Source organism: Ictalurus punctatus, chromosome 12 (genome assembly GCF_001660625.3).
Source record: "Ictalurus punctatus breed USDA103 chromosome 12, Coco_2.0, whole genome shotgun sequence".
Lineage (NCBI taxonomy): Eukaryota > Metazoa > Chordata > Actinopteri > Siluriformes > Ictaluridae > Ictalurus > Ictalurus punctatus.
The window spans coordinates 11,466,294-11,487,021 of record NC_030427.2 but is presented as its reverse complement, the minus strand read 5'-3'; the positions used below and the strand labels follow the sequence as shown (position 1 = coordinate 11,487,021).

At 37.7% G+C, this 20,728-nt stretch overlaps 1 protein-coding gene across 1 annotated transcript; it reads left to right on the top strand.

Moving 5' to 3' along the window:
* The first annotated feature begins 17,757 nt into the window (after nt 1-17,757).
* On the top strand, nt 17,758-19,675 carry si:zfos-169g10.2 (somatostatin receptor type 5). Its single transcript, XM_017480863.3, has one exon. The coding sequence runs from the start codon at nt 17,758-17,760 to the stop codon at nt 19,249-19,251; it is 1,494 nt and encodes a 497-aa protein (XP_017336352.1). The 3' UTR covers nt 19,252-19,675.
* Nucleotides 19,676-20,728: the final 1,053 nt, after the last annotated feature.

Below are 20,728 nucleotides of genomic sequence, written 5' to 3'. Positions count from 1 at the left end.
TGGCCATTTATAGTCTTTGCCACTTTTTTTTATAATTCTCTCTGTATTTGTGGCCTCTCCATCCTGCTTTCTCTTATTTCACTTTCTGCCATCACTGCTGTATTACATCATCTTTCTCCTTTGCTCAGGGTAGCCTGATGAAATGCTACAGTCTTGGAAAAGAAATGTCAATAAGTATTGTTTAACTTTGCATAATACCTATCCAGAAGTTTACAGGCTAGCTTAATTATAAGACATCCATGTAACTCCACCTCGCCTACAGTTCCAGTTTTCTGACTCGTAGTGCAACATTGAAAATTCTGTTGTTGTTTTTTTTTTGTTCATTCAAGATCTAATAAACAAAAAATACACAGACACAAGAGTAAACCTATTAATTTATCCAAACTAAGTCAATGCAATGGTTATAGGAACATCCATCAAAAGGGAGCAGAGAGAGAAAGAAAGAGACAGAGAGAGAGAGAGAGAGAGAGAGAGAGAGAGAGAGAGAGAGAGAGAGATTCTGTGTGGTGAGCGGATTCATGATGTGAGCAAAGTTTTTGGAAAGTTTTGTGCTAGACACAGGTAAAACTCAAGCAATCTCAAAATCGAAGGAGTCTTGGAGACCGTCTGATTGTTTGCTGCCACACCAACGCTTTGGTCAGTTCAATTTAATTAGAGAACGATGGACTGAACAATGTAGTGGGCTGAGAGTAATAATAATAATAATAATAATAATAATAATAATAATAATTACATTAAATTAAATTAAATTAAAATAAATTTTATTTGTACAGCACTTTTAACAGTGGACATTGTCTCAAAGCAGCTTTACAGAAACATATAAAACACAGGATGCAGATTTTACATGTGTCAGTTTATCCCTACTGAGCAAACCGGTGGCAACACTGGCAATGAAAAACTCCCTAAGATGATATGAGGACGAAACCTTGAGAGGAACCAGACTCAGAAGGGAACCCGTCCTCATCTGTGTAACAACAGATAGTGTGAAAGTAAAGGAAAGTTCATTATGGTTTTTATATGAAGTCTGTTTTGTTGAACTAGTCCACTGTTCACCAAAGGAGACTTGAGTGCAAAATTGTATGTGGTAATTGCAGTCCTAAGGCCATAGCAACAACCATAGTCCCAGCACCACAGCGCAACTGTTCATGTGAAATTGAAGTTCAAAACCATTTCCATGGTACTTCAAGCAGCACCATCCTTAGCAATCTCCAGGCTGCACTGCTTGGGGTCATCCTCAGTAGCAGAATGTAGCCTCGAGTTGAAGAGAGCTCCAACCAACAGTAGGGCATCAGGATGCATCAGGCTGGTCCGTAGAGCAGAAAGAGTCAGGATCACTGGCATCTCCATAATATCATATGTGCCTCGACAGAAGGAGAGAGGGAGAGGGAGGTGACGAGAGGGAGAGATTGTTAAGTTTGCTTACTATCTCATAATGGCTAAGACTGTGTACTTTGCATAAAAGAAAGTCTATTTATGGTAAGCTTGAGTAAACAAATATGTTTTCAGCCTGGACTTAAACACTGAGGCTGAGTCCCGAACACTTATTGGGAGGCTGTTCCATAACTGTGGGGCTCTGTAAGAGAAAGCTGTTCCCCCTGCTGTAGCCTTCGCTAGTCAAGGTACCAACAAATAGCCTGCACCTTTTGATCTAAGTAGGCGAGGCGGATCATTAAAGACCAAAAGTTTGCTCAGGATAATAATAATAATAATAATAATAATAATAATAATAATAATAATAATGATGATGATGAGGCTAGTCCCGATAGGACTTGAAATCTCTTATGCAGATGACTATGACTATGATATATTGTTCACTTCCTTCCTGCCAAATACTAAACAAAACAAAAAATGCCTTAAATTGTTTAATAAATGTTCAACAAGAATAAAAGCTAAAAACACTCCTGCCTCTCACTAAGTAGTCAGACATCTTTCATGCCTAAAGTTGATGCCAAATCCACCCCTAATATAGGGGAATTGTTATTACAGGATTGTCAGTGTGAGTATCATATTTTAGAGTTTTATATTTTAACCTCATATATCTAGTGCCTTGTAATTAAAAAAGCATGTCAGATGCTAAAAACACCTTGTCTGATCAACTACATTTGGGAAAGAAAAAAAATTGTGTAAAAATGTTTGCTTTTTCACCAAGCTATTTATTTAAAACACTGTTAGCAATCATAGATAAATAAAGTGGTAGCCTTACATTGAGGGTTTTTTAACGTAAAGTAAAGTAAAGTGCTTTCTCTCAAATTCATCAGGAAATCTCTTTCAGACTGTTTCAGAACGTAACTGATTTTCGCCCTTTTCAGTTGAAGAAATGTATATACAGTACATTCACACGCAGACACTGAACAGAGTGGGCACTGAAACTCCATTCATCATACTGGCACAGTGCACAGTGTTGTGTGACGTGAGGCTGGAGTAGCGCACAAACACGACACACCACCTCCTTTCATCCTAGCCTCACGCTGCTTCCACACCCACCTACACACACACACACACACACAAAAACACTTCACGTTAAGCAATTACACTTGAGTGACAGAAGCCAACAGCTTAGAGCACCTTTCAGAACCAATTGCTGCAGCACTGTTAGCAATTTTTCTCTTCCTGTATAGGTTCTTTTCACTTAAACTCTCACGGATTAAGTGGGATTCAGAGGATCACATGGTGCCGAGAGACAAATTCTCATCTTCGCAGACTGTTTAAAGGAATTCAACTTCTCTGCTGATCCAAGTTTATTTCAGCGTCACACAGAGTCATGGTTGAGTCAGTCAGCGTGTGTTTGGGTGATTAATAAAATATTCATCCTTGAGACATTTAGCTGCTGATTATTCTGACATTACTGTGACTCAGATAAACGCCAGGTTTCTGAAACAGAACCACACTCATTACAAATTACACGTCACAATTTGGGGTTCTTTGTTACAACAGTAACAGGAAACTGACCACCTTGCCTGAATGATCTTTTCAATAATCTTTCTAACACAGCTCTCTTGAATACTCGATTCTGATTGGTCAGAAGGTTTGGATTAATTTTAGAATGCTTTGACACTTCTATAAAAACAGAGGTTTCGCGGAGGTTTTTTTTGTGATTGCTGCGGCCAAAAATTCTTGAATTTTCTTCAGCTTTTTTCAAAATGTGTTATGCAACTTGCAGAGTTTTTTTGTGTTTCTTTGTGGAAAACTACTTGGTGAAATTGCACGAAATTTGTTTGTACTGGCTTTCCTAATGATGTTTGCTTGCAAATGAGAACCCATGTTTGACGCACATGAACTGAAGAGGGCTTTGACTGAATGCACAAATTGTGATGATTTCACATGGTAGGTCTTGGCCCAAATCTGAGGAAAATCTGCAGTAATTTTGAAAAATTTCCAAGCTCCTCCGAATGTTACCGAGTTTCTTTGATTATGCATTCATTTCTGCGATTGCAAAATGGCAAAATCCTGGAGGGAGTGTTGTATGGCATACACTACACATTTCTAAGATTTCTATAAATAGATGTTTATTTAACATTTTTGGAAGGAGTCTCCATTGTCAGAGGTAACCTTACAATCTTCAGAGTAGTAATATTTTCTTGCAGAAACACTGATACATTCCTATTTATTTATTCATTTGGTTCAGATTGTGTTTATGTTCCAACATGTTTAACATTTGTAAACAAAATCCCATGTTAATTTGGCCTCAAAATGTCCTAGTTGGTGGTTTATAAAAGACAGGCAAGGCAAATCCAGAGCAGAGAGGCGCATGAGGCTCCTTTCTACGTTTCTTTATTTTACCATCCTTATCAGCAACTCACTACTGTTAAAATATCATTAATTTCAGCATGCAATGTGTGCCATTTCAAATGCTAAATCTACAAAAAGGCACATGCAGAGATTCTATTAAATAATCTCTGTGAAGCTGATGCTGGCTAATAGTCATGCAGTAATAAGACATATGAGGTATATTTCTGTTCCTAATTCCATTAAGCCAATTATTTTTGTTTTTGTTTTGCTTGTTTCTTGGCTTTTTGCCATTTTTATGGTCCTAAATGTATACAAAATAGTCAAAACAGTATTTTCCTGACTTCAAGTAAAGGCACTTCCATTTCTTAAAACCCATTTCATCCACTGAGTGAAATCAGAACAAATTTAGAGGAAAAGTTAGAAGCCGTTGTCTGGTGAAAACCTAAATTTTTCATGTCTAAAATTTACATAACTAATCTGAAAATGTTTTATATCTGAGGGATTTTTTAACAATTATATTAGCTAAGTGAACACCTCCATAATCAAGAGTATATAGAGACATATAACATTGGGTGGCTAACAAACTTAATGCTTAATGCCAATTGCTTGTGGAGATTCGGTAGCTTGCTAGGTTTGTTAGTTAGCTAGCTAGCTCATGTTAATTCATACATGTTTCTAGCTGCATAATTAACTAACTAGCAAGGACGTACTTTACACATTAGCCTTAATGTTACCTATAGGTTGTAGCAGCATTTTATTTATTAGAATAGGTCGTCGCTACCAAATATTACAAAAGTGACATTTTAAATTTAGCTAGTCTATCTCACTCAGGTCTATCACAATCAAAATTGTAGGTAGTAAATTTTAATCAAATAATTGATGCTTTATTACCCACTGAACATCCTAAAATTAACTGAACCAATATAATGTCAAATAAAACCAATCACCCTTTAAAAACCCTCAGTGTATTCTTCAGTTGTTGATATTGAAGTATAATATGTTATTTAGAAGTACAATGAGGTTTTTAGTAACTACGGTGAAATTAATAGGAAAGGTGTGTGGTTACAAAGTGCCAGGACCCCAGGAGTACTGGTGTATAAGGGTATTCACCAAATGTAATGCCATTTCAGAAGTGAAGAATTAACTGATAGAAATGTTTGCTGTTACAAAAGAAACAATTGGGGCAGTTGTCCTAGGCCCAAGACAACATCCATTGATATATTGATCCAGATATGTTAGGGGAGATAGACAGATGGTTAAGATGTTGGACTACTGATCAGAAGGTCATGAGTTCAAATCCCTGAACTGCCAAGCTTGAAGAAAGTGCTTAACCCTTACCTACTCAGTTGTATACATGAATTAAATGTAAGCCCCTCTGGGTTAGGGTGTCTGCCATTAATGTAAATAAATATCAATGTCTATCAGGGATTGTGTACTGATAAATACTATATGCTAAAGTGTCACATGTGCACACCTGAATTAAGCACCCCCAAATGTGCACAAGAAAGATGTAAGTTGTTGTTTACATTACTAACATGAAAATAATAACCATGTTCTTTGTACCTTTCTTAAAAATTTAAAATAATTTAATAATTATAATAATTCCTAACCAGCAAAATCAGTTCTTCAAACATACCTGAGAACCTAGCTGGACTGAGTTATCTAAGATAACTGCATGCTGCCATTTTGTCTAGAAAGGGCAGATATATTGAGATTCGAACCCCTACCAAGTCAACATTATGCTAACTCGAATGGTATGGAAGCCTGGTGAGGCCATTATACTTTTTTATTATTATTCTATTATTGTAGTAAGTCATTACTCACTTAATCATAGCTCAAATTGCTACTTCAAATGAATGAAATTGGGGCCATGTGTTTGTTTATTTTTGCTCGTCTAAAGAAACTGTTTGCTTTTAAGTGGGCATAGTACAGTCTCCATTTTGCAAATAAACCAAGAAATCTAGTCATCCTACAATTATGTTGTGGATGGTAAGGGGAATATGGTACTTATCTCCCATTCCCACGCTAAGACTTTAATTAAAAATGTCTGTCAGTAGATTTTATGTCTGTCAACTAGCTGCTTGTTCAAATTGTGGGCAGGTTTGCTTCAGACTACAGCACTTTTTAAAAAAATTAAATCAAAGGCTCGCACTAGAAATTACCCAATGTCAAATTATTAATAATGCAGTACATTTTGTATTAAAGCCAGCACATCATTTTCTGTATTTATATAAATAAATAAATAAATAAATAAATAAATAAATAAATATATAAATAAATGTAATGCAAAACCTAATCTTGTTTACATTGAATAAGCCTACTGCTGATCAATTTCTGGATTTTTTGGTAACAAGTCTGACAACAGCTTTGAAGAGTCCAGGATCATTAAATCGACTGTCAAATGCCAACTGTCCAATCCAGCTACTCAGTAATTCGCATACAAAGAAAATACAATGTGTCCGTGTGGTTGTATTCGTACATGTAGGTCCTGAAAACAAGAATGCAAGGTTTTGGGGTTTTTTTGGCTTTTTTTTTTTAGCTTTCACAGATGTAAAAACAAGCTGAGTTAATAAATCCAGAAATTTTAAGTCCCAAAAATAATAAAAGACAATCTAAGTGTGAACACACTCTGAGAGCAAAGTTAACACATTCCACTATTTAATTTTTTCACAGCACTGGGAAACGTCAATCACGCTGCAGCTTTGAGGAATCACGGTCTTCCACATTCACTCCACACAGAATCCATGTTTCTCTTCACCTCACCCATAAGATTGCTTTACACTCACAAGCATTTACGCCCAAACTTTTACCTCCATGGAGAACACTACTAATCAGATCATCACATCTGCAGCTAAAGCTTGAACCCAAACCCAGCTGCACAGAACTCCTCAGCCCTGCTAAGGCCCTCGGGGGGAAAACTGGTTGATGACACTCGGTCTGTTCTTTCGTGCTAATCGTCTGCATTAGGCAGCCACCCCATTACGATCTGAACAGCGCTTCAGCCATTTACTCTGAACTTGCTGTCCATTAACATTATGGCGACCTCTTAGGAGCTAATTTCACATTAAATGAGACAGAATGCACTGTCTGCTGTGCCAGTTTTTTTCCTATGAGAGAATGTCCATGGGTTCGCTTTATGGGAACATCCTGGCCCCTTGGAGAGCATTTTTGCAGATGAGGATTGCAAGGCAGGTTTGTTGTTGTATGTAATTACAGTGGAGTGCCACAATAGGCACCAAAGCACTCGGAGCAGAACCATGCAATCACGCAGAGCATTCAGCCCTACCAGTTGTTTTAAGTGCAGTTTCCCTATAAAATTTGGAGAAAGGTTTTCCCAATCTGGCACTGTGCTGTGGAGGAAAGTCTGTTGGATTTTAATTGAGTGATGAACCTAAAGAACTTCTAAGTTGCTGGTATACATAATACGTTTAATTTCACCACAGTTATGTTAAACAGATTAAGGCACCACAATTAGAGCTCAAGCAATGTCCTAATGGCAGATTTTTTCATAAATACCTTTCACAGAGTGTATATGCTGTGTGTTTGTAACCGAATATGAATACATTATTTGGATTTAATAGATAATGTGTTCTAAATTGATACAAATATAGATATGAGTATGAGATGCACTCTTATGTGCTCAGACCAGGGGTGAGCATGAAGGGACCAGTTACACAACAAAAAAGAGAAGGAGGTTTTTAGATTCATGTGGGCAAATCAGTCAGATATGAAGCTCTCTGGACAAAGACTACATTCATTAACATGAACGCTGCATGATGCATTTATAGTGTTCATTCATCCTTAGTAACTGCCTGGTCAGGGTTAAGGTAGTTTCAATTAGATGCTTATGTTTTGGGAAATAGAGTGAGCTAAATGTATTAGGAAAATACTGCAAGCTGGTACAAACTAAAATAACTGTGTGAGTGGAATTAAACACAGTCCTGCGCACATCTCTAGTTGAGACCAATCAGTCATTGCGTTTCACTCTCAAAGTGCACGTGTTGTGATTGCATAAGAGTTTCCGATTGCTGTGTTTCCCATTGCTGTGAAATGCCTAAATTAGTTTTGGTGGAAATGGTCACCTTTAGAAGTCACATGATTAGTTGGATGGAGTCCAACAGTGTGCAATTAAAGTGTCACATGATCCGAATATACAGGTGCATCTCAAAACATTAGAATATCATGAAAAAGTTTGGGTTTTTTCCATAATTTTATTCACAAAATGGAACTTTCATATATTCTAGATTCATTACACAAAAAGTGAAATATTTCAAGCCTTTTTTTATGTTGATGATTACGGTTTAAAAACACAGTTGTTCAGTGGTCCAAAGCCCTCTTTTCAGATGAAAGTAAATTTTGCATTTCATTTGGAAATCAAGGTCGCCGAGTCTGGAGGAAGAGTGGAGGGGCACAGAATACAAGTTGCTTGAAATCCAGTGTGAAGTTTCCACAGTCAGTGATGATTTGGGGTGCCATGTCATCTGCTGGTGTTGGACCACTGTGTTTTCAAGAGTTAATGCAACGTCTACCAGGAGATTTTAGAGCACTTCATGCTTCCATCTGCTGACAAGCTTTATGGAGATGCTGATTTCCTTTTCCTGCAGGACTTGGCACCTGCCCACAGTGCCAAAACTACTAGTAACTGGTTTGCTGACCATGGTATTACTGTGCTTGATTAGCCAGCCAACTCGCCTGACCTGAACCCCATAGAGAATCTATGAGAGACACCAGACTAATATGTTCTAACTAATTCTAGTATTTTGAGATACTGGATTTTTTATTAATTTTTTTTTTAGATGCTCCTATACATATACCTATTTCTGGAACAAAAGTAAACAGATAGAATCATGAAGACCAAGGACATCTCAAAACTTGGACAAAATTCGAACAAAGAAGCAGTCATGGTTTGGTTATGCAAAAATATCCTGTGGAAAATCCATAATTAAAAATTGGAAAATAATATTGCACAACTATATGGCTGCCCAACAAAAGTTTGGTCATTTATATTGAAATCATGTGACACTTTAATTGCAAGCAGGCAGACTATCTGACTTCTGATGGCACCAGCACAAGAAGAAGAAGCTTTTATTTGTCTTACATACATTACAGATCAGTGACGTTCTTTTTCACATATCGCAGCTTGAGGAAGCAGTTGTTAAGGGGCAGTTACACTAGACTTTCAGCATGCGAAATTTCCGTTGACTTCCATTCATATCCACATGAATGCTGGAAACTGGAAACCGGAAACGCAAGCTTCATGCAAAGAAGTTTCACATTTCGCTGCATTCCAAAGTTCAAGTTACATGAACTCTGACCTGTGAATTCATATCACATGAAGATGTGTGACCAATAGAAGATCGACAAGGGCCCAACAGTGGCAGATTGACAGTATTGGTGCTTGAACCTCTAACCTTCTGATCAGTAACATAGAGCCTTAAAGGGAACCCTGCCTATGAAGACTCATATGGCTTATTAGATTAACGCTAATAGATAAATAAATTAAAGTATAAAACACTATACAAAAACACTCTAGATGTCAGTTTTTTTTAAATAATAAAAATCCTTGCACTTGTAGGCCGCCATTTTCGTTTACGTAGCAGTGCATTCTGGGTAGTGACATCAAATAGATGCAGTGGTCTTGTTTCTCCAGTGACAACTACTATAAACATGTCTGCAGCCTTTTCAATTTAAACCCAAGCATAACAAATGAGCTCAAAATGTACATCAAAATGAAGACGATCAGAGAGGTGAGGAGACGAGAGTAGGGAAAAATCGATGGTGTCTGTGCAGCAACTACACGTCTATACCAACCGAGAGCGTTTGTTGTTCAAGGTAAGCATATAGATTAAACTATCATTTCATGATGATATGAGATGATAGTGCGCTATCGCCATGTTATGAGCAAATCTATGCTATCTACACAGCTTCTATGTGTATGAAGGTACTCATATATTTAGAAAGCTAATATTCTTTAGATTTGATTGATATAAACCGTTTTGAGATACAATCACAACAGCAGCTACAATCAAAGTCTCTGTCAGACCACCGATATACAAACAAACACTTATGAAACAGAGGCAACTCACCTCATATACCATGCATGTATTCCAATTGGCTCAAGAACAGCTTTAATTTTACTTTGGGTATGCCTTGGCTAGACAGTTTTAGGCTAATTTTACAGGACAGTTATATTATAAGAATATATAGAAAAAACGCAATAACAAGATGCTTACTGGTTTGATTATATTTGCATATATCCCCTGCATCACAGCACACAAGAACTAGAAAATTACAGCCAAAAACAGCACGGTGTGGCATTCTTTTCCTGCTGTGGGGGCTAGTAGCTAATTCTTTTGCGTACTCAAGTGCAACCATTTTAAGTGATCGACTCAGAGTGCAGTGCACATGTCACATAATGGCAGCCTCCCTAGGTTAAAATTTGTATTAAATATTAAGGTATTTAAAGTAATTAACATATTTCATGTCTTTCTAACAACGTATTTTAGTAAAAGAGGGCAATTATTGCGTGTTAAGGCCTACAAGTCTTCATCGCCTGGGTTCCTTTTAACCGTTGAGCCACCACCGCCCCTCTAATTTAGGTAGTTCATGGCAATGGGGGTGAATATTTATACAATTACAACTTTTACATTTATTTATTTGTTAATAATTCTAATAATAGTTTAATACTAAATAATTAAACCATATTGATATTTCCCATCACTGCAATATTATTGCCTCTGTTGTATAAATTGTAGTACAACAAAATGTGGAAAAAGTTTAAGGGTTGCATGGGGTTTGGAGGAAGGCACTGAAACTACATTTCATAGACTGTCATTATAAAACCTCCCAACTTCCATTCTCACACATCCATCCACCAAACACACACATATACTCCCGGAGCAGTTTAGGATTTAAAGAGCGGTATCACCTCCTGCCAACCCTTCATCACCATAGCGACACGCCAGCTCCAGTGAAGGCCTGAAAAGGCCAAAAGGAAACAGGAACAAAGGGCAAGATTGTGGACTTCCTCTTTGTGTCTACAGGAGATTAGGCTTGTATCTGGGGCCACTTTTCATTACAGCTGCAGGTGAGAGGACAGAGGAAGGGGCTATCATTTCCTAGTAAGCAAGCCTAGCTGAATGGGGTGGAACAAATGATAGGAGGTCTTTATAAGAAGGAGAATGGAATGGGGGAGGTGTTTTGTGGGATAACGTATGTGTTTGGGGTGGGCTGCGAGCATGGAAGTCTGTCGCTTTCTGTTTAACAGTTGGTGAGAAACCATTTCTTCTCTTTTTCCAATAAGGCATCAGATCATAAAAGTTTGGGGGGGTTTTTTGAACACCATCTTTTCTTGTTTTTCTGTGTGTTTTCACAGCACATGTTATTGTCTAAAATTGATTAAAACACCAAGATCCCACATGGGCTTGGTGATCACCTTTGGCAATTTGTCCCATAGCTATATAAAGATTAAAGTATGTATAGGTTCGTATATGTCCATTCATTTTCACTCAACATTATAATCTTCTTTCAGAGTGCCAGCTAGGTGTGATATAGTTGTGATATTTTAGATACTAAAATTTTATATCAGTAGCTCAACAATGAAACTTGGGTTAAGCAATGGATGATATCACAAGGCCTCGTCAATGGCATAATAAAAATGAATCCGATCCTATTCTTTCATTTTATTACCTCCCTTTGTTAGGTGCCTGTTTAGTGTGTGTCATCCTGGTTATATTTACCACTGGCGTATATGAATTGAATCCAATACTATTATTACTTACTATTATTAGTTTTAAGGGACGTCATTGGCCTTCATCATCCTGAGAGAAAGTAATTTGACTTGCATTCAAAACATTCCTGCTGGTCATCCCTGCTGCTGTAATGAATGGGAGCCAATCAGTGGTGCAGGGTCTCATTATTTGGAGTCAATAGCAGATCGGTTGAACCCACAAAGCAAAAATTGTCACAAAGCAGCTTTACAGAAATCCAGGTTTAAATCTAGATCCCTAATGAGCAAGGCTGAGTTGACAGAAGCAAAGGAATAAAATAGGCACTGTAATGGACAAAAGGCAAACTGAGCAAACTGTGGAGAATATGTGTAAAATGTTAGATAGCTATAAACACATTGTAAACAGGAGTTTGTATATGAGGACAAAACATGTTTAGGTGGACTGCAATAGCTTACAATCATGACAGTAGGTAAGATTATTGTCTGCACTACGAAGGTGAATCATGGGTACCAATAACTCTAAGACAAGTAGTAACAAAAGTAGGAGTTGAGCACAGTTTTCTTTTTCTCACATCCCCTCCTTGTGCGGGTCCTCAATCTGGAAAAGATAATGATGGAGGCATCCTTCTTTACTAAAGAATCTCTTTAAATGAAAGAAGTGACGAAACTTATTGATGACTTACAGCTGTATCTGCACAGCTGCATCGCCTGTCATGAGGCATAACAAGGTGTCAATACATTATGCTTACATTACTCTGTTTGTGTGTGTGTGTGTGTGTGTGTACATCATGTTTATGGCCAGACAGCAAAAATATTCAAAAATATATTGTTAGATTTTGTTTATGCTTTTTTTTGTCGAAAACTACTTGAATTGGTGAAATCGCAACTGCACAAAATTGTTTTGCACGGTCTTTCAAAGTGATGTTTGTTGGTAAATGAGACCTTTTAGCTGTACTCATGTTCGGCACACATGAATCGAAGAGGGCTTTGACTGAATGCACGAATTGTGATGAGGTCACATGACACGTCTTGACCCAAAATTGTGGAAAGTCTGCGGTATTTTTTATTTTTTTTCATGCAAGCTCCTTATGAATATTGTGGAGTTTTCTTGATTTTGCGTTCATTCCTGCCATCACAATATCATGAAATCATGGAGGGACTCTTATGTTTATTCCTGTCGTAACATACGTTTTTTTGTATTTTTCACTTTTCGAATACAGTCAGACATTTCAGATACAACAGACATTTTTTTTTACATCTCTCCTTAAATGTATAATATATTTTCAATACATAATGTATTGAAGTCAATTTCCTTACATGACATGAATGATCTGTGTTGAAATGTGTTTTGAAATGCTGCAGTGAAATGCTGAAATGGTTCATCAGTTGTTTTCTCAAAAAATGAGAGAAAAAAATATTTACTAAAAATATTTTCTCAAATGACTTGGCACTTTCCATATGTCTTTAAAGGAGACACAGCTAAATAATTTCACACACTGGTTCATAGCATTTAAAGACTTTGAGTAGTCTTGATTTTACATGACAGTTTATCCACAAATCTGTGTAGAATATGTATTTGTCAAATGTGTTTTCAATAATTTCATAAAATAATGTTCATTAAAAAACTTGCATATGAAAGTCCATTGACCATTTTGTGTGTTAAAAAAATAAAACAATTTTAAAGTTTTAAACTTTAAGTTAAAATTTTAATGAAAATTGTAATGTAGAAAAAAGATTGTATTAAAGTATACTTTCAAAAAAAAGTAAAGTTTAATTCAAATACTTAATAAGCACTTAATAATTCAATTACTCAGGAAGCACCTGAGTAAGCTCACTCTGGGTGTCTCTTCTCTTCTCTTCTCTTCTCTTCTCAATTCCTGAACACTTTCAAACATTTGATATGGCCTTGATGATGGCAGACTTCGATTATTTTCTGAAGGACACAAGACACAAGAGTCAAGTATACATCAAGTAGAGTATTGAGAAGACCCCAGGGATGCTAATAAACTAGCAGAGTTCAAACTAGGAAAGAGAACTGGAGAATAAGGAAATGAGAAACTCAATAAAGCTTAAAAAGGGATTGTTGGAGTGGACAGAAAGATTCTGTTTAATTCCATCTCTTCTCAGATTTAAGCTGATGTGAGACTCTGCAATTAGAGCAGTCTTTTATTATTAGTTGTCACATTGTTTGAGATGATCCCAATATAATCTTGGTTGAATTCTATAACAGACAGTGTGATAATGTGCTCTCCATGTCAGATTATGCAGTATGATGAAGACATTCTAACAGTAGACCTGCAATTAAAGAAAATGACTACGTTCTGCTTAAATCATCCATTGCATGATCTGGGCTCATGAAGAAATTGCTCCCACATTAACAGAAACATTCCACAAAGTGAGCTTAAGTTAATGTTAATGAGGTTTTTTTTTTTCTGTCCATTAAGGTACTTTCACACATACAGCGATTTCACCACTGCACGTCGCCAGTCCCTGTACTATGAAGTTTCCTGTAAACATTCCTATTATTGGTTACCATAGTAACATTTATCAGTGGATGGTGCAACTAGCATTCTATGTTTGACAACAAACCAGTTTTCTTGCTGTTAAAATGAAACATTCTGGAGGGAGAGACCCACAGCCCCCGTTTGTATATAAACTTCCCCAGTGTATATATGCATCATATCCTATGAAATGAAGGAGAAGCAGCATGTGCTCTTTGTTAATGCGGCCATCTATCTATGGCGAAAGGGCAAGCGTGGGACTGTCTGGGTCCACAAAACTTTTCAGACTCGCAGACAGCATGGCAGATCACAGATCACGTGCGCTCTACTGTCTTCACTTCCATTGGTGGTTGCTGCACCAAGTTGCCCCAAATTTGCATAAACTTAAACTTTTCTCAACAACATTGTCCTTCTGTTGGTGGCTTTTTGATGGCCGTTGTTGCAAAACTCCCACTTTTAGGTATTAATTTTTTTTTTAATTCTCACACTACTATGAAGCGCATTAACTTGAAACATAAACACAAAATGAAAACTTTAGTTTTGTGAAAGTCAGTAAGGAGTAGTGTGTGTGGTTTTTTTTTTCATTCTCTGGTTGTTAAACTTACTTTTCTGCCCTGCAACCATTAATAACACTAAAGCTGCTTGTGCCATGCCAGGTCATGTATCTTAAGGACCATGGTAGTACCATTAAAGGTACATTTTCATTGATTGCACCTTGGAGAACAAAAATGAACCTGTATTTTTTAGAGTATGTTTTTTTCCTAAAAGGATCAGTATCTGATGGTGGCTCTTTATCTCTTTTCTGTGTACTGATCTGAGAATAAATACAGTGTAAAGACACTGCAGAAGTGAGTGCCTCAAATGGCAAGTGATTGAATGTCGTCTGGAATGAAGACAAAGAACCTGTCATCGTCAGTATACAGAGAAATGACTCCATAGCCATCAATTGTGATAGGGGCCATCAATTAGATTTCATTTGGGGTGAAATATTGAGAGAAAATATTGTTTTTCTGTCAAATGTGGCTTGGAGAGACAGATTCCAAAATGTTGTCTTTATCACCTACTCACTGTAAAAAGATATCTTCAGTAAATAAAATAAACATCCATCCATCCATTTTCTGTACAGTTTATCCTACACAGGGTCACAGGGAGCCTGGAGTCTATACCAGGGAACTCAGGGAACAAGGAAGGGGATACCCTGGACAGGGTGCCAACGCATCGCAGGGCACAATAACACACACACATTCAAATGCCAATCAGCCTACAATGCATGTCTTTGGACTGTGGGAGGAAACCGGAGTACTCGAAAGAAACCCCGTAAAGAACGGGGAGAACATGCAAGCTCTGCACAGCACAGGGGGGCACAAGCCCTGAACCCCAGAGGTGTGAGACAACATGCTAACCACTAATCCATCATGCTCTCCTAAATAAACATCTAATATCTAATAAATATATTTTTCTAAAACATAAAAAATTCTTATACAATAGTTAGTTGTGTTCCACTAATTTGAGAGGCATTCCAAGAGGGTTTATATTTGATATAGCTACAGTGGGATGTTTCACTGTGTGTATCACTCCACAGTGTTTGCTACATACAAATCCACTTCCTAATTCAAAACAATTACTACAGTAATGCTTACGACATCATCAGCGAACATAGCAAGCAATCAATTTCAGGAATATAACGTTTCAGACTGTTCATCTGATTATATGAATTTTAACCACTCCACTATCCAATTTACATAAGTATTCAGACCTTTTATTCAGTGCTTGGATTATAGCTGTGACATTTTTTTAGGCTGTGCCTCTGTCGGCTTTGCACGCTATTATTTGAGTGGACTTGTTTTTTTTGTGTGTTTTTTATTCCTTCCATATCCTCCCAATTTCTGGTGCATCTGTGAACTGAACAATTCTTTGAGTGCAGAAAGCTCTCTGCATGAATGAAATGCAATACCTCTCAAAGAACCAATGAAACTGTTCAATTAAAGTCAAGTGCAATACAGACATATTGCAGACTCCTACAGTATGAACAGGTTCATTCAAATGCATTGCTGTGGTGGCTTTGGTCCTTTGCTTGAAGTGCTGTCACTTTCAAATCTGAAATAAAAAACTATATACATGAGACCATTAACTCATATTATGCAGTTAAAGAAGAGTTTGAGAGCGTACTTCAATCATTGTGTGTGTGTGTGTGTGTGTGTGTGTGTGTGTGTGTGTGTGTGTGTGTGTGATTATGTATTTGTTTTTCAATCTTTTGAAAAACCAGATGTCAAGATAAAAATAAAAAAAATAATTGTTAATATTGTACCTTTGTGCTCGGCTAAATGATAAACAAGGCAATAAATTCCTTTTTTATTAAGTGTTTATGTGTGGGCATGTTTTCATATCTTAGGGGGGACCAAATGTCACCAAAATAATAGAATTATCCAACATTTCTGACCATTGGACAATTGGCTGGTCCCCAAAAAGGGTTTTCTGTTTGGTTTGTGTTAAAAACAAAAACAAAACCAAAAAAAACCTAAACATCAGAAGGTTTTCTTTTAGTTACTGAGGTTAGATTTAGGTATAGGCATAGCATTAATTAGCTGCATTAATAATTATGTCATTGGAAGGTCCTCATAATGCTAGTGTGTGTGTGTGTGTGTGTGTGTGTGTGTGTGTGTGTGTGTGTGTGTGTGTGTGTGTGTGTGTGTGTGTGTGTGTTTGTGTGTGTGTGTGGATTTTGTGTTGTCATCCTGGCATCGAATACAATTTTTTATCTTTTCTTTATATCTTCACATCAGCAGCTGTTCATGTCTTTTATACCTCTGCATTGCATTTCCCATCAAGTAACAAAGTCGTTCTAACAGAAATTACTATGAAACTATTACTAATTCTTTTACACAGTTTAGGACTGTTGTATGACACAAAGAGGTAAGCATAAAATAAAATTTAAAAAAACACTAGTTACAAAAAAACCCAACAACAACAAAAATAGTTTTTAAAAAGTGTAGTCTGGCACAATTTTTTTTTGCGTGGTTCAAGTGATATGGAAGTTATTTACATCTTATATTTTCCTAAATTGACTGCCCATGAGTGCGGACACTATGCATGAAAGGGTTAATACAGATAGATATGTGCAAAATATCTTACAGAAACACTCTCCTGATACCATAGTGGACAGCTTCCTATATAGGAGACATTCTCTACATAGCTTGCTAAACAAGCAATTATTTTACATACAGTCAGGCCTATATGTGTTTTTTCCTTCCCTACTACTAATACAGCCGCCTGTGCATTATGCCACGCAATGGCCCTGTCGGCCTCTTGCTCTATCCTTCTCTAATAAAAAGCCAATTAGCCGGCATTAGCATGATGGTGGGGAAAAGGTGCAAAGTGTGGGTGCTAGCGTCATAAGAGGTAGCTGACAACACAAATGCAGCTGTTGTGGACCCGTCGAGGCTCATCACACACCATTATTTATCCTTCTCGCTCATTTCCTGCACTGTCAGAAGCCAGGCTCTTTGCAATAGTCTCAGACATGATTTGCTAGCATTCACCACAGCCTCTACATGCTTTCTGCTTGTCGCAGTAATGAATGGACATGGTTTAAGTACACAATTTGTGTGCCGGGTAGAAGTCGGTCACAAAACATTTCCCACATCATGAATCTCCTACTGTTTTTCAGCTCTTCTCACCATTACAGCTAATGAGCAATGATATTTATCCTGATAATACAAAACACTACATAAAAATGTATTTATTTATTTATTTTTCATATTTACAGGTAACATGCAGAGTTTCTAAAGACCTGGTAAGATGGAGACACCAAATCGGATCCCAGTATCTGGATTCACAAAACCATGGGGCAACAATTCCGTTCTCTCAGGCAATTTGGGCTTGTCTCAGGCAACTGTCTCCCCTCCACCCCCAAATGATACCTTCCTCCTCAATGGGTCTCTGCAGAACTGGACGGAGAGCTACAACACCGGTTTCATGCCAAGTGTTGCTGGAATCCTCATTCCTCTTATCTATATAATAGTCTGCGTGGTTGGTTTAGGGGGCAACACCTTGGTCATCCACATCGTCTTGCGCTACTCTCAGACCCAGTCTGTGACAAACATCTATATCCTGAACCTGGCCATAGCTGACGAGCTTTTCATGCTTGGCCTTCCCTTTCTGGCTGTCCAAAATGCTCTTTTGTCCTGGCCATTTGGGTCACTGATGTGCCGCCTGGTTATGACTGTGGATGCCATCAACCAGTTCACCAGCATCTTCTGCCTGACCGTAATGAGTATCGACCGCTACTTGGCAGTGGTACATCCTCTCCGGTCTTCCAGGTGGCGCCAACCTCGAGTGGCCAAGGCAGTCAATGCCACAGTATGGGCAATATCCTTTGTAGTCGTTCTTCCAGTTGTTGTTTTTGCTGATGTGTTAGAGGACGATGGGAACTGTAGCATAGTATGGCCTGAACCTGCAGAAGTCTGGAAAGCTGCGTTTATTGTTTACACAGCAACTGTAGGATTCTTTGGCCCTCTGCTAGTCATCTGCATGTGCTACCTGCTCATCGTAATCAAGGTCCGCAGCTCTGGACGTAGAGTCCGAGCCACGTCCATCCGTCGGCGTAAATCTGAGCGGAAGATAACGCGAATGGTGGTGATTGTGGTAGCTGTGTTTGTGTTCTGTTGGCTACCGTTCTACATACTAAACATCGTCAACCTGCTAGTGCTGCTTCCAGGAGAGTTCCGGGGCCTGTATTACTTTGTGGTGGTCCTTTCATATGCCAACAGCTGTGCCAACCCCATTTTGTACGGATTCCTCTCTGACAACTTCAAGCGAGGTTTCCGGAAAGCTCTGTGTCGCTCGACCAGGCGAGTGGAAAACCAGGATCTACAACAGGGGACTGTCGGAAACCACACTCTGCCCCTAGAGGAAATGAAAAAGGACCTTGAGCTGACAGACTGCCTGAAAGAATCCTGCAAACAAATACAGCAAAACTGTGTGGAAGAAGAGGAAGAAGTTCAGGAAGCAGATATGGGTTACATGGAGAATGGCACCCAAATGACGGAAATCTGTAGATCTGTAAAGAATGGCTGCAGACATAGGCGATGTGAGGGCACTAAGACCATAGTCTCATGCATGGTTGATGCCAAGGAAGCAGGACCAAGTAATGGAAACAGAACTGGGGAAAATGGGGACTATATTAGTCCAACCTTTGGACATGTTGTTAGTTTCAATGGGTCTCAGAGAGGGAGCATCAGACCAGTGGCAGAGGAATTAGGAGACACTGTTCTGGAAATTAGTTATTTGTAAAACTGTGCAACCTTTCTTAACATCCAGCATAAGTGAAATACGCAGTGATGCCAAAATGTGGAGTTTCACATTCATTATCAGCAAGTGTCTTATGTCTTTAAACGTCTCTTGGAATTTAACAAATCTTTTGTTTCACAAACTGTAATATACAAAAATAGTGAAACAATTAGAGCAGGGCCTTTCTTCCCAAGTACTAGAACCTTTGACACCAGAAGACTGTGAGTGTTCTTTTTTCATTGGTTAACCAAACTGCAAAACTGACAATCTGTCAAAACAATCTGACAAAAGAAATAAGTCAAATCAGGTACTTCTTTCACGATGTGCATCAAAACTTGAACCAATAGAACCAGAACCAGAAGTTTTGCTAGCACCTGTTTGGGACAGTTTTTCTCAAAGCAGTCTCATTATGCTTGAGCAGACTGTGTTCCCTTTGAAAGCTTGAGTTAAGAAGGTTTTAACCTGTTATACAAGAGCAGTGTATTTACTGTATTATATGTATGTTTATACAGCTGGCTCTTTTATGCTCTAAGCAGTGTATAGAATGACAATTGTATATGCATTTACATGAGATATTGTCATTCAAAGAGACTTGGAGGCAAGGTTAATGTTTTATGTTTCACTTGTATTACTGTATAGTATATTTGTATATTATTATATTGTTGTATAAAGGGCATATTGTAATGAATGGTATAGATGTTATATGTTCATATTTCAACATTAAATCTACCTAACCTAACTTAGGGGTTTTTTGTTTTGTTTTGTTTTGTTTTACAAACTGATGCTGGTGAGTAAATGAAGCGCTGATTTTTAATGAGGCAGTATTTGCAAGCCATGCCATGGGCAGAATGAGTTGTCTTAGTGCTTGCTGATGAATACATGAACACAGTCTCTCTCTCTCTGCTGTCTCATTGTGTGCTGATTTGTGCTGTTTAATATTTTGTCCTTTTATGTTCAGTATTCTTTTTTTAAAAGTGACTAAACTAAACAGGGTTTTAAAAAAGTTTTGAATTGAACAATAAAGGTAAAAAAAAAAGTAATGAAAAAAAAACCTTAAAGTGACTTGGTTAGGTGTTGGACCACCGTGAGCCACCAGAACAGCTTCAATATACCTTTAAAAAAAATGCCCTCAAAACTACAAAGGGATGGCTTTAAGGAAAAAGTCAGAGTGTGTGTTGGGATCATTTCACATTGATTTGTCTAGTTCCTGTTGCATAAAATGTTTTGATTGTTAATAAAAATTTTAAAAAATGGTTTTTGTACCAATAATTTGGTGTTTGTGTTGTAAATGTGTAAATAAAATCATTAAGAATAAAATGAAACAGGCTCCTGAGTGGCATGGACGGCTGTGGCATCGTCAGGATTCAAAAATTCAATCTTCCAAAGATGGCACAGCCATCCATGGTCAGGGGCCAAGGCAGCAAAATTGACTGTGCTCTCTGAATGGAAAGAATTGCATACTCTTATCATCTGTGAACTC

What these genes read in the sequence shown, in the direction of transcription:
- si:zfos-169g10.2 (XM_017480863.3), top strand. Translation starts at nt 17,758, where the DNA reads ATGGAGACACCAAATCGGATCCCAGTATCTGGATTCACAAAACCATGG.